The following is a 15,399-nucleotide window of genomic DNA, read 5'->3' as shown; positions in this document are numbered from 1 at the left end:
GGGAGGATGAGAGTGTAATAGATCCACAGGCCATGATCTACAGATTCTGTTAATGTGCGTTTTGATGAGGTCTCGATGTCGGTCGTTCATAAACAGTCATAAATAAAAATCTGCAGGGAAGATTTTGGAGTAAATCTGGCAATAATGGAATCGTCTGGTTCATTTCATTTAGTTTGGAGTCTTGCTTTACGAGAACCTTTGTGTTTTGGTCCCAAGCCAAACCGCAGTCAGTCAGGGAGCTGTCATATATCCCACACCGTCTGGATTGGCAGCTGTGACCAACTGTTACAGTTTGCTTTGTGGGATTCATCAGAAAGGGTAGTCCTGAGGTCACAAACAGATATGTAACCCAAAATAAGAATTGGATCCTGTAATGAAAGAATTTGTAAATACAATATCGCAATTAAGAAAAATCAACTCTGTGGGAACCCTGGATAAACTCTGCATGGATGACAGTTTAATTTTAGCTCATTCTGACACTGAAGTCACATCTGTAATGAAGCTATAAAAGGGAAATATGTAAACACTGAATAATATTTAACTACCCAGGAGTTCTACAGCTAGGACTCGCAGTAGTGTTTTTCTTTAGTATGTCATATATTTTGGGTTAGAGATGCTTGATTCTCCTATTATAAGTTAATTAAATATTTCCTGAGTTTTGAATTGACAATACATTCTTTAAAGATGAAATCGAGGTAATGAGGCATGCTGAATTAAAACAATATAAATCTGCACAACCATTTCAAAAGAAATGCTAATAAATCTCTTTGGAATGTGACATTGGCAACTTAATCCAATAAATATATTAAATAAATCAATCTTTGCTCTTTTTATTAAATTAAGCTTGGATACATTGAATAGATGCTAAATCTTAATAGATTTTTTCTTCGTACTGTGTATATTTATTATCTTCAAAGGAAATGGAAAGCTAATAAACATCAGGACCCATAAGCAGGCCATTAATTCACATTTTCTGCTCATATTTTGGGGAAATCTCTAGACTCAAAAAAAAAAAAAAGCACTAGATTTAAAAATGGTACACAATTTTACTTTTCAGAGGTTTGGGGGCAGTTAGACTTTTAAATATATATTTTTTTAATATGTCTCTTTTGTTCATAAAGGCTGCATTTATCTGATCAAAAATACAGTAAAAAAGTCATCAGTTCAGTCTTCAGGGTCAAATGATCCTTCAGAAATCATTCTAATATGCTGATTTGTGGCTCAACACACATTTCTTATTATCAATATTGAAAGCATTGTGCTGCATAACATTTTTGTTAAAACCATGATACATTCATCCTCAATATTCTATGATGAATAGAAGGTTCCAAAAGAAAAGCATTTCTTTGAAATAAATATATATTTTAGCAGCATAAATGGCCTTTAAATGTTATTTATGATATTTCATAAATGCGACCCTGGAGCACAAAACCAATCTTAAATTGCTGGGGTATATTTGTAGCAATAGCCAACAATATGAATGGGTCAAAATTATAAAGGTTTCTTTTATGCCAAAAATACATAAATGGAAATCATATTTATTCAGCTTTCAGACAATGCATTAATCTCAATTTGGACAAATTGACCCGTATGACTGGTTTTGTGCTCCATGGTCACAAATAAGCATCCAAAGGGCATATTTTAGATATGGAAATCCCAAACCACTGCAATTTGTGGAGCTTCTGGAATCACAGAATCCTTGCATATTACTTTTGAGTGAGAAAGTCAAATATCTTTCCTGGCAATGATAACCAAGTTGTCAGGTGTGTTTTTTTTATTATATAACACTCTAATTTAATGAAGAATAGTCCCTGTTCTTTTTTAAAGCCCCATGCTGCATTGATTTACAAAGAATTCAAGGAAGCCACCTCACACTGTATGGGCGGTATGTCTTTCACCGATAGGAAATGGTACAATAACCAAGGTGGAATATACAGTATCAAACCAGGACGTAGCAACCAGAAGGTATGCCCTACAGGATATGACATTACATCCGGAGGGCCAGTGAGGTCCACACACACACACACACCAGACGGAGGTGAACTCATACCCGGGGCAGACACATCACTCACCGTGAGAGAAGGATGTTGCAGTTCTGAGCCCGGCGGCCATCGATGACAGAGAGCTCTTTGACTTTCTTGGAGCTCAGCGCATCGTCTTCAGTCTCTTTCTATTTGGTTGGAGTCACAAAAGAGATACATTTCACCCAAGAGAAATTTTATAGATCAGATTTAAAATAAAAGAATCAATATACTCCGATTCTGAATCTCAAACTTACACTGCCAGTCAAAAGTTTGAAATACATGAGATTTTTTAATTGTTTTCAAAAGTCTTACCAAGACTGTTCATTTGATCAGAAATACAGTAAAAACTGTGAAATATTATATAACCATTTTCTATTTGAATATTTTAAAACGTAATTTTTCCTGTGATGCAAGGCAGAATTTTCAGCAGCCATTACTCCATGTTCACGATCATGAGCATGATCGCTTGGAAATCATTCTAATTTCAAACTTTTGACCAATATGGGCAGTTTATATAAACATTATCAGTAAAGTCATGGTAGGTTTCCACTTTTATTTATTGTCTGGATACAAAATGAATGACACATAGAAAGAGTGAGTAGGGGAGAGATGATGCAAACACTATTAGATCTGTTCATCCACACTTACCTGCTTGCAGTTATTGACCATAAAGAAGTCCTAGAATGCAGGCAAGAAGCAAGGAAGATGCAGCACATGTTAGAGAGACAGCGTAGTCTGGTGAATTCAGCCAAAACAAACTCAAACAGGCATGTGCACATGATGACATTATTGGGGTTGTGAATGGTGAGCGTGAGGATGCATGAAAGCAGAGCCTTCTGGGAGGTCTGTAAATGCATGTGTGTGTGCATTGAAAGATGCATGATAGTTGATCACAGATGACCAGTTAATGTCTAAACAACTGCTAAATGTCACAAGCTACCTCTCCGATTCCACCTTGTATCAAATCTAGATGCTTTGTGATAGTGGACAAAAACTCTGCACAGTAGAAAAGCCATAATTCTGAGAAATTACAACAAATAATCGCAGTGACAGGACATAAAATTGCAATTGCAAAAAATTAATTATGATATACTAATCATGCAAAATTGCTGCAACTCCAAGATAGATCAGAGTTAAGTTGCAAATGTAACAAATTGATTTGCAATTAATAAATAATATAAAGTTCCAGGTGTTAGATATAAATTACATAAACTATTTATTTATTTATTTTTACTATGAGACAGAAAATTATTTCCATACATGTGATAATCTTGCTTCCATAATGCTGAAATAAATCTAATAAATTTTGAGAATTTGATGAAATTGGAGAGGTTTTATGAATCTCTGTTTTAATGCATTTAGCATGCTTTCAAGTTGCTTTAAAAACAGCTTAAAGTCATTTATGCATTGTTTTCAAATATAATTATGAAGATACGGTCAAGTTTCGAGCTGTATCGCACCTAGCTTTTTTTTCTTTTCTTCTCTTTTTCTGCTCAAATTTGGCTGTAAAGCCATAAGAAATGTTTAGTAATTGCTGTATAATGAGTCTAAGTGTGTGGTTTACCAGGCATAATGAGGACGGTTTGCCAATGTCTGCTTTTCATTGAAAACTGCTGGTGATATCAATGCATTTTACAGTCTGCTAATTCAAACCCCATGCTCTGTGATGCAGGATTACCATGGGTATATGTATCAATACCATGCATGAGAGACAGTGAATGCTTTGTGAGATCACTCTGGATGAAAACCAGTGAAAGAAGCATTGTTTAGTGACCTGTTGCCTCTGATAGGCAGAGAAAGTCTTCTCAATATCCACCAAGTCTAGGATTTTGAAAACTTTGCCGTCATCAATGTCTGCCCAGACTGTTCCCTCAAGCTTGTTCTGTGGAAGAGAGTGGGATGTGTAACTCAATCACCGTCCAGTCCAAAGTCACATGCTATATTTTGTTAATCGTAAAACTCTGAAACTCAAGTAGAAAATGCACTGCAAAATTGAAAAACTTCTTCAAAGATAAATCAGCAAAATAATTATTTTATTCAGTGCAAAATGTATAGATAAAATAGTTTCATAACATTAAAAGTATAAATAAATAAAATTGTATTCAACGCTAATGGTTTCTTAAAATTCAAAATATAAATCGCATTTTATTCAATTAAATTCTAAAGAGTATCGATTGAAATAGTTTAAAGAATTTAACAATTTAAATAAAATAACATACTAAAATGTATACTTAACAGATTTATTAAATTTAAATGTAAATAAATAAACATACTATTAAAAATGTAATATAAAAATAGCTTCATGGCATTAAAAATGATAGATCTAGTCCTCTACCCATGTGACAAATGCTGACAGCTTGGGAAAATTTAAGACAGGTTTGACACCAATTTGTGTCACTTGACTTCCAAAAGTGTTTCTTGATTAAAAGTGGAGGCTTAAGAGACAGATTTTAGTGTCTGTGAGTGTCAGGATGAGCCAGTCCGCTCCTCTAATCCATGCCAGTCTCACCTCAGACAGCTTGGCCCAGTTGAAGGACTTGAGTGGATTGGACGGCTGAGGAATGTTTTTCTTCTTCAGGGACGGTCCCACGGGAGCTCCTGGCGGAGGCGGAGCTACACCGAAAGGAGGATGTCCAGGGGGCGGCGGGGGGGGCGCCAGGGGGAGGTGGTGGAGGCGGTGGCATCATAGCACTGCCCGGGGGAGGAGGTGGTGGAGGCGGCATCATGCCACCCGGTGGAGGTGGAGGAGGTGGAGGGGGCAAGAGAGGGCCACCTGGAGGACCAGGGATGGGAGGACCTCCGGGAACACTGGCTACTTGTCTCTAATAAATACAAAAGGGATGAACAGTGGTCAGCTTTTGTAAAAGGACGTTTACATGGTTTTGTATTACTTTTATTTTCAATATCCGTGACATCATCAGCATACCGTGCTGAGGTCATGTAGTCTGGAAGTCATTTCTGCCACCTGCTGCTTGACTAGTTTATGTTCCCCCATTTCTCTTTCTAGCTTCTCTTTCATCTTGTTGAGCGTTTGCATCATCTCCTCCTTCTCCTGGGTTTTTGCATCACATTCTCGCTCCTTCTTTTCCATCTTCTGTTGAAGCTCATGTTGGTCTACAGGACAAAGAGGTTAAAGGTCAAAATGTTATATGTCTCTACAATAAAGACACTGCATTACGGCCAACTAAAGCAAACTGAAATATAGAAAAATGAATTAACATAAGTAGAGACAACAACTTTGAGAATCTATTCTGATCTGATGATGTTCTCATTTTTAGAAATGATTACTTCATATGGAAATGCTTATAATGTCAAATAGATGCCATATTTTTTATATTAATTCACTTCTACGTGTCATCATGATGGTCATAATAAAGTCATTCACTGATAAATTTTCAAGATGTAATTTATAAGTTTGATGACATTTTACATTGTTGTTTAATCAGAGTGATAATTTCTACATGAACTGATAAAAATGAGAAAAAAGTGCATACAAATAAATAAATAAATGAATAAATGAAAAATAAATAAAATGCACAAAATAAAAAATAACTAATCTGAAGAATGAATGAATAACTTAACAAATAAAAAAATGTATATTTAATTCAATTCTTAAAAGTACAGCAATAATAGTTTCAAGAAATAAAAAATAAAAACAAATGCAATTAAACAAACATTTTTATAAAATGCTAAAATGAATAGATAAATAGTTACATGACATCATTTAACATTGTAGTCATTAAAATCCACATGAAATTTAGTTTCTGAAGTTATAATTTATAGGTTGCCAAAGACATTTTTAATCGTTAAATCAGAATTTGAATCCCTACTTAAAGTGAATGCATTAACTGTTACAAAGGATTTAATCTTAATGCTATAATGCAGTCTCTTGTAAAAGAAACATCAATGTGTACAACATGTGCTGACCTTTGCGCATTTTTTCTGCCTGTTCCTTCCACTGTTTCACTTCATTTTCATTGACAAGCCTGAAAAAGGGTAAGTGATGTGATTTAAGGGAAAAACTCATTATTTCAGTACAGATCATGATTTATTTGGCAAAGACTTAATGAGGGCATTAAAAAAAACTACATCTTCTATAAATACACTACAGTAACATATGGATGCCAAAGCAAATCAATTATTATAAAGTTGCCTGAAAAAAGATGCAAACTCACATTCGAACCACATTCTTTACATTGAAGTTTTCTAATGGCGTGACATCAGGGTCGTGACCTTTGTCATTCTGCAGGACCATCTGTTGGACAATGCGGTCCAGGAGCAGCCAGTACTGCACTGTGTTCCCACTTCTCTTGTCTAAAACAAAGTGCAGATTCAAACATGTAATTCAATTAATTATATATAATAAATACTTAATTCTGACTGGTCATTTGTGGCATTAAACTGAATAGCTTTTGCATCATTCTTCATTTATAGCATTTGGTGGAAAAAGTCTGCATAGCGTTGTTTCAGTTAAAAACTAAGAAAATCTTAACAATAAGGTAAACACTCACGAGGCATGAGCAGGCAATGGTGAAGAATAGACATAAAGTGCGGATATGCATCTGTGTGAGCCAGCTTCTTCCGTACAAGCTCGAAAACTTGTGTCGCACTCTTCGTGTCTATATGCATCTGAAAAAAATTATAAATAGATATATAAATATAAATAAATATATTAGTGCTGGTAAACAATCCAAAAGAAAAATGTTGTTTGCATAATATGTGTGTTTACTGTGTATATTTATTCTGAATATATAAATACAAACACATGCATGTATTTATTTAAGAAAGATATGACATGTTTATATATTAAATATATTTATATATAATATAAAATATAAATATACAATTGCATTCAAAATACTGTATATACTGTATGTGTGTGTATTTATATATACATAATAAATATTCACAGTACACATACATATATTATGTAAACAAAAACGATATATATATATATATATATATATATATATATATATATATATATATATATATATATATATATATATATATATATATATATATATTCATATATAATTTCATCATATTTTTTTATATTTTAAACAATATATCGATACCTAAAATAAGGCCATTATTAGAAATATAATTGTTTTATCTACTCACAGACTCAAACCGTCTGGATAATGTGAGCTCATCATCATTTCTCAGCATCTCAAAGTAATCTAAATGCCTGAGGAGACAAAAAAAAGAGAAACAGCAAAATCAAGATGCTCACATCTGCTGATAAGACTCCATTAATAAAGCTCAAGTTAGAGATTGTGGCCCTTACCTGTCTAAAGTAGAGTTTTCATGTGACCTGAGTTTGTCGATGATGGGCTGAATCCCCAGCATGAGGAACTCGTATCGCAAATGAACCCGGAACTCAAGACTGGCCTACGAGAGAACACTTACTGATCAACTATTCCTCCAAGGGCAGATAGGAGACTTATTTAGGTAGATATTTATATATTAAAGCACAGATCTGGACAGAGTAAATTAAGATGTGTTAAAATAGTGTGCACGCAACCAAAATGTCTTACTTCACCAGCTCCTTGGCTTAAAACAGCATTAATGAAGGACATAATCGCCGTTTTCAGGCTGACCTCGTCCCTGTACCGTCCTGTGCTTTTGTCCAGATCATTCAACAATGTCTGAGACAAAAGAAAGATGGTAATGGGATCAACATTTATCCTGAAACAGACTTTCATTGACATTTTATCATGCTATAAACAAAGCAGCCCACCTGAAATCGTGTGCGCTCACAAGCGAACTTTTGATAGTGCAGCATGGCCTCCAAAATCTTCTTGTGGCCTCCCGGCACTAAACACACAGCACCCATGATCTCCAGCACCGCCACTTTGGTCTTGATGTTCTCGGTGGCCAGACTCTGAGCGATGATGTTGATGCTCTCGGAGTGAGAGAGCACGTGAGCGCGACCCTGGGAGTTGTTCATCAGGGCTTTGATGCAGCCGATGAGGGAAGTGTGGATCTGAGACTCGGTGGTCTCATAATCCATGCTCTTCAGGAAGTTCAAGATGCATGTCAGGCCGTCCATATCGATGAACCGTGTTACAAACCTATAAGGAATGATTTCAGCTGTTGGTTAAAGAGCTTTCTCAAAAGTTACGATAGAAAAAAAAAGCTTTAACTTTAAAGCTGCCATATCATAGATGTTTTCATATTTTTCTTTTTTCTTTTTTTTATTAGATGTCCACTTGCAATGCTTTTGTTGAAAGTTATCATATCATTTTTCTTACCAATACAGAAAAATGAATAAATAAACAAATAAATAAAAATACTTAAAATATAAATATAATACATTTCTAATTAAATTTAGTCCTGTATTTATTTATTTATTTTTGCCCCTTATTTATTATTTTAACTTTATTTATTTTACATTTCTGAAAGATTGGACCTCCATAAGAGAAATTTTATATATATACATATTTCATATTAGAAAACATACCTAATGTCTTTTTCTCTAATTTCTCAATTTCTTGTCTTATGAATGAAAACAGAGGAATCTAGAATAACTAACAATTTAATTTTTATATCATTTTGTTTTTATAAAAGTACATATTTAAATAAATGTATATATTTCAATAAATGTAGATATTATACATTTTTACATAAAAGTTTCATTTTATTTATTAGAAAAGGTGAAGAGATGACAGGAAATGATGGGGAGGATATGGGATCGCCACATGACATGGGTTGGATTCAAACCCACAGTAAATTTGCAACATGAGCACCAAACCAAGCATGTGTGTTAACCGCTAGGCCATGGCTCTGAAAACTATTTGTAAATCTGAAAATGATTGACTCCACAAGGAGGTGATGAATGTGAAATAATATATCACATCAGTAGCTAGCCTGATTTATAACCCCAATAAAGCACTCAACTTTAAATACAATTGCCTTAAGCTGTGAATGGAATGGTTTGATATGCAGCCTGAATGTCATTAGGCACAGAGAGGGGTGGAGTGCTTTGACCCGAGCCCTGCAGAGGTCAGTGCTGATGACCTGTGACCCCAGGATCAAACGGTGAATGCAGGAACCACTAATCAAACACATGTGTTTGTGAGCATGTGTGTGATGAAAGTAATCTCATTTGCATAATTAGACCCAAAGCACACACCATAAGGGAAGCGTTTGTTTAATAACAAAGTGAGGTGCTCGCCAATGGAAAAATCATTGACGTGTTAAACTACTGCCCTGAGACAGCTGTCCACATCTTCAAGTAATAGCAATAATGTAAGCTTTTGTTTGTTTGTGTTTTTTATTTTACTTTCAGTGAGAAATATGGACATTTGAGATATAAGGTGAACCAAAATGTTTTCTATTTTTGTTTACAAAATAGGTCTCTTATGCTCACCAAGTCTTTATTTTGTTTTACAGTAAAAAAGGTATATTGTGTAATATTGTTCAAATTCAAAATAACTTTTTCTATTTTAATAGATTTTCAAATGTAATATGTGATGGCAAAGCTGAATTTTTCATTACTCCTGTTTTCAGTGTCACATGATTCTCAGAAATTATTTCAATATATTCCAATTTATATATACCGTATTTTCCGGACTATAAGTTGCACTTTTTTTCATAGTTTGGCTGGTCCTGCGACTTATAGTCAGGTGTGACTTAATTATCAAAATGAATTTGACATGCACCGAGAGAGATGAACCAAGAGAATACGTTACCATCTACAGCCGCGAGAGGGCACTCTAATGCTGCTCAGTGCTCCTTTAGTCTACACTGAACACATAGAGCGCCCTCTCGTGGCTATAGATGGTAATGTTTTCTCTTGGTTCTTGGTTCTAAATAAATGCGATTTATAGTCCAGTGCGACTTATATATGTTTTTTTCCTCATCATGACGTATTTTTGGACTGATGCGACTTATACTCAGGTGCGACTTGTAGTCCGAAAAATACGGTACGTGTAAATGTATCAGGGCTTGGCAAGTTAACACATTACTATCGTGTTAATGCATTAATTGATTAACGCAGGCAATTATTTTAACGCGCGTTAACACAGTTTTTTTCTCACACTCACTGATCTATATATAACTGAACCGCGCTCTTGTGCACCTCTTCCAACCGAGCCAGGGCCTTTTAAACAGAACGATTACACTAGTCAAACGAACCAGGTTTTGGGGGTCAAATGCGCTCTGGCATAGTTAAGATTGCCTAGTGTGAGCACACCCACTAATTATTCTCCCGCATCCTGCACACACAGGTCTCTTCCCTCCCATCAAGTGTCGTCCTGCGCCACACTCTGCTGCGATGGGTCCCGCGATCGTGCAGGTCTTTAATAGGAAGTTACCTGTTATAATGTTATGATCGAGGCTCTGTACTCATAGCATAACTTGTTTTTCTATAACAAAATATAAAATATTTTCTATAAAAACGTTAATGTCCTGGCAGTGACAAATAGCTTGTTTTATATTTAATTTAATTACATTGATGTTACAAGTTGAGATTTAGACTACAATAAATATTTTAACTGCTACTATGTAAAAGGAACATTTGTATTATTATATAAGTGATAAAATACAAATTTAGAGACTTATATTTGATAACGACTATTTATTTTTGTTACAATGTGCAGACCTCATAGGTTGTGTCCGCAGTGCCGTTTTCAGGCTTTCAATAGTTTTGTTCCGTTCCTCCTCTTCTTCCTTCTCCAAGGCCAAAAGTGTTTTCCTCTGTAAAAGAGATTACCTTTCTTACACTAGATGCTTAGACATGTTATATACATTTCTAACCATGGATATTACATATCATGTGTTTTATAGAGATGAATGAAAATGAAGATTCTGTCATCAATTACTCACCCTCATGACGTTATAACTCCTCATGTTGTTTCAAAGCCGTAAGACCTTCGTTCATCTACAGAACGTAAATTAAGATTTTTTTATTTCTGCTTTTTGACTCTCCACAGGCAGCGAGGGTCCTACCATGTTCACTGATGTCACATGGACTATTTTGTCATTGTTCTTGGTACCTTCTGGGCCTTGAACATGGTAAGACCCTTTCTATGAAGGGTCAGAAAGCTCTCAGATTTCATCAAAAATATCTTAATTTGCGTTCTGAAGATGAACCAATGTCTTACATGTTTTTAACGACATGAGGGTGAGTAATTAATGACATAATTTACATTTTTGGTTGAGCAATCCCTTTAAGTCCTCAAGGTTCAATGGCAATGTAAAATGTATAATTAATAGAAGACAAGTTCATGAATGTTAAAGCACAAAGAAAAGTCTTCAAAAAAGAATTACTTACAGCTGCCATTGAATTGAGCTGGTCAATGTAGTACTCTGGCCAGCTAGTAGCACCTTTATTCTCCTCTTGTTCCTGAAAGAAAAATAAATGGATTAAAAGGGACAGAATTAAGAGACATTAGTTTAAGCATGTCTGCATGAGTATATAAAAAAAACCAAACATAAACACAGCTCTTGTTTTCACTTCAAGCACACGTCATTAATCCACGCTGCCCTCTGCCCTCTGCCCTCTGCCGGGACACGAGATGTGTGTACACACCGATCAGAGCCCACACAACAGGAACATGACACTGGGAATAGATGAATGTAAAACAACATATTGGGAATGAGCTGGGAAGGAATGTGTGGTTTCGGAATGTTATTGAGAATGACATAATTTGGACACTTCAGTGGGAATTAGACGTTCCTGAGTCCGCAGCAATAAAAAATGATCTTTATCTTGAAAAGATCTTATTTTGATACCGGCCAGTTGTGTGAAACCAAATATTCAGCATGAATTGGCTTATCTGAGAGGCATTTATTAATCTGTTTTTTTTTTTTTTTTTCATATAATTTCTTAGAAGTTTGATGGAGCTGGGATTTATTTCATATCTCATTTCACTTAAAGGAACACACCACTATTTTTGAAAACGGTAATTTTCCAACTCCCCTAGAGTTAAACAGTTGAGTTTTACTATTTTCGAATCCATTCAGCCGATCTCCGGGTATGGCGTAGCACATTTACCTTAGCTTAGCATAGATCATTGAATCTGATTAGACCATTAGCATCTAGCTCAATAATGACCAAAGAGTTTCAATATTTTTCCTATCTAAAATTTGACTCTTCTGTAGTTACATCGTGTAATATGACTGATGGAAAATGAAAAGCTGTGGCGTAATAATCAAGGAACTTTGCCATGGGTGCAGCAGGAGCAGTGATATTACGCAGCACTTTAATATAATAATATCATTGTGCCTGTTGCACCCATGGCAAAGTTCCTTGATTATTACGCCAGAATGAGGGTATAGCTCCTAACCATATCAGCCGAGAAAATAACAACTTTAATTTTTTCATCGGTCTTAGTACACAATGTTTTTGTTGGAAAATTTGCCTACTTTCAAAAATAGTTGTGTTTTTCTTTAAATAACATTTATTACTCCTATATAACCAAAGAAAATCAAACATGCAATTAGATGCACACTGCGTATGTTCCCAGGTGAACATCACATGTACACACCTTCCCAAACATACAGACTCAGAAAAAGTCGGTTTGAAACAGAACATCACGCTCAGAAATAGCACACACTTTAAGTAGGCCAGCAGAGATTCACAGACACTAGAGAAACAACACACATCCCAGATTGAGCCAATGCCGCATTAGCAAGCTCTGAAGAGCTGAAAATGCAGTATGATTGAGAAGACAAGACAGAAAGCATGGAGCTACATAGGGAGTAATGAATCAGAAACGAGTGGAACTTGTGAAGTGTGTCGACTTCCTTCTCAAAACAAGCACTGGCTGCCCACATGGCCACTAATAGAGAGTTTAATTGTAGCTTATGTACACCGAACACACAGGAAAGGAAAAAATCTGGCATAACAATGAGCTCCTTTGCAGCAACTGCGTGGGATGTTTCACACCCGGCTCTGCCAAGTCTTTTGGGAGATGATGGCATCTTACAAACGGGCATCTGTTCGGACTTCAGACGAGTGGGGAGTTTTGGATGCCGGCCTGAGACCCCTGATCTTCCACCGGCCAGCATATTTCTTCTCAACTCCCCACTCACCATTTGGCCTTAATGAGTAAAGCATTATTGTGGATCTCTGGCAGGCCTCATGCTCATGCTGTGTTCGGACTTTCCTCTGCTCTTATCCCATGAGCACTTCATTCTCAGACAGACATGTCATAACGACTGTTGATGTTGTTGGTTTAGAGAGACGCTCTTTCTAGGAACCAGCCGTGCTTCAGTGTGTTCAGTTCAGATAATTGCAATTTCAAGAAATCAGTTAACAGGAAGATGAATCAGCCCAAAGATCTGCAAATACCTAACTGACAAGTCTCAACAAGCAGTTTAAAGCAATCTTTTTAAATAACCACCAAAAAAAGAGCTGAACAATCTCAATTCTTCAAAGGAGTCAAGTGAGACTAGCCAGCATATTTTCAAATATCACACAAAAAAATGCTGGATAGAAAAAAATAAAATAAACGCCTATTCACACCAAAAACAATGTTCTGTATGAAAATTCAGTGTGGTTTTCTGTTCAGAACAATGTGCAAAAAATGGCAGACAAACTGAATGAAAATGCAATTTCACTTTCTGACAACACGTTGCTTTTTTAAGTAGAAATACCCTGGTTACCCTGGTACAAAAAGCAGCGCTGCACAATTTTCCATTTTAGACTCACTTGTCATAGAGAAGAAAGGAAGTCGGACAGCATTTACGTGATTTCAAACCGCCAGTCAAATTTCTGTATTTGTTATGATGTTTATCAAAAAACACCTAATACAAGAGTACAGAAACATGATTCAAAGATCATTTAGCAAAATAGTTGTCATTTTACAGCAGCGGCTCTAGGCATGTGACCAAAACTGAAAAAAAAAATTGCCAGTTTTTTTTTGCAATGCAATGGAAAAGAGTTTAGAAATTAAAAACCTTGTTGCAAAAACTATCTTTGATGGCATGCAAAATCCATACATTCAAATTAAAATGTTTATCACACCGGATGTTCACGGTCATGCTAGAATTTGTGTACAAATAATTTCTATGGACACTGCAATGCTCACAATATGACATCTCGTTCACTGGCACCTATACAAATCAAACAGCATATAATACATAATTTTACTTTACTTCACTGCATTGCTCCAATCATGAAGTAAAAAAAAAAAAAAGTTTAATTCCGCTAATACATCATACCAATCTTGAATTTGACACTCATCTTCTTGTCATATGAACACCGAACTTGAACTTTGGAATGCACTGAAATTTAAATGAGCTTACGTCTCCTGTCTCCCACATTCGCAAGTGTATAAATGGAAGTCAATGGAACAAAAGAGCTAAATTAATAACACTGTGGCGAGTGGGGCGGGGCAGAGGGACGTGGGAACAAGGAGTGAGGCCGGTGGAATGATTGGGAAATCAGCGACACCTGCGACCCACCGCCGGTCTCGAGTCCCACGTAGGAGATGGAAGGATATAAAACTGGAGCGACGATAGTGAAGGACGAGAGAGGACCAGGCCTGGGCTTTTAGTTGTGTTTTGGTTTTTATTTGCGCGCATCAGTCGTCCGTGAGGGGCTGATGCGATGTTTTGTGTTTATTTTGAACTATTAAAATGTCATTTTGATTGTCCGCCGGTTCCTGCCTCCTTCTTCCGGATGAATATAAAGGTTTTTATTGTTGCAAACACCAATTAAATTATTTCAGACAATAAAAATGCTGATTTATTAGCAATTATTTTTTTTGCAATATTCAGATTTATGCATTGATTATATTTATAACTCGGATTGAAACGGTCAATGTTGAATGCAGCGCTCCAGGTCTAATCTTTCACATCTGCCAGACAGCAGCCGGTCAGAGACTCGGTCTGCTCGATTGAACCCACTTGACTAAGTATATGTTGGCCCACTGCCCAAGAAACTCTGGCAAAAAGCTTGATAGCCCCTGACCTAAAAAACAAATGAGTCCAAGACTATTCCTCTTCATGCATTCAGATAGAGAGTGTTCTTACAATGGCATCAATGGCATCAATTTATTTTGTAGAAATCAGAGAGCTCTGATTACAGATGTTTATTTTTCCACAATGGGGACAATTGAGGAGAGTCAGATGAATATCCAGACTGTCTATTCTTAATTGTCCTTTGCTAGAAGCAGGACAGTTGATATCATTCCTCAAGCTTTGGTTTGAATCCAGCAGAGCCTGCACACCTGAGCGCACCTAGACATTTAGTTCAGGGCACAGGTGAATAATCACTGTGCTCAGCACAACGTATAGAAAGAAACGTCAGCAAAACAGTTTGGGAATCAAACTTAAAATAGCCCTTGCCCTTTACAGGGGTCATAAGAGCACTATACTGTCCTGTTCTCCTTCCAGAAGCACCAAAGAGGCACAAAAGATG

The 15,399-nt window shown here is 36.1% G+C and overlaps 1 protein-coding gene across 1 annotated transcript in view; it reads right to left on the bottom strand.

Moving 5' to 3' along the window:
- daam1b (dishevelled associated activator of morphogenesis 1b) overlaps nt 1–15,399 on the bottom strand; it is a 57,468-nt gene that overhangs the window by 15,342 nt on the left and 26,727 nt on the right. The window contains 15 exon segments of the mRNA XM_052586337.1: nt 2,073–2,170; nt 2,673–2,702; nt 3,799–3,906; nt 4,534–4,674; nt 4,676–4,846; nt 4,951–5,138; nt 5,952–6,010; nt 6,200–6,338; nt 6,536–6,653; nt 7,149–7,215; nt 7,315–7,418; nt 7,565–7,675; nt 7,768–8,101; nt 10,633–10,727; nt 11,305–11,376. Of these exon segments, the coding sequence (XP_052442297.1) occupies nt 2,073–2,170; nt 2,673–2,702; nt 3,799–3,906; nt 4,534–4,674; nt 4,676–4,846; nt 4,951–5,138; nt 5,952–6,010; nt 6,200–6,338; nt 6,536–6,653; nt 7,149–7,215; nt 7,315–7,418; nt 7,565–7,675; nt 7,768–8,101; nt 10,633–10,727; nt 11,305–11,376 (1,835 nt within the window).

Source organism: Carassius gibelio, chromosome B20 (assembly GCF_023724105.1).
Source record: "Carassius gibelio isolate Cgi1373 ecotype wild population from Czech Republic chromosome B20, carGib1.2-hapl.c, whole genome shotgun sequence".
In the NCBI taxonomy this organism is placed as follows: domain Eukaryota; kingdom Metazoa; phylum Chordata; class Actinopteri; order Cypriniformes; family Cyprinidae; genus Carassius; species Carassius gibelio.
Note: the sequence above shows the minus strand (reverse complement) of the source record. Positions and strands in the feature narration are given on the sequence as shown.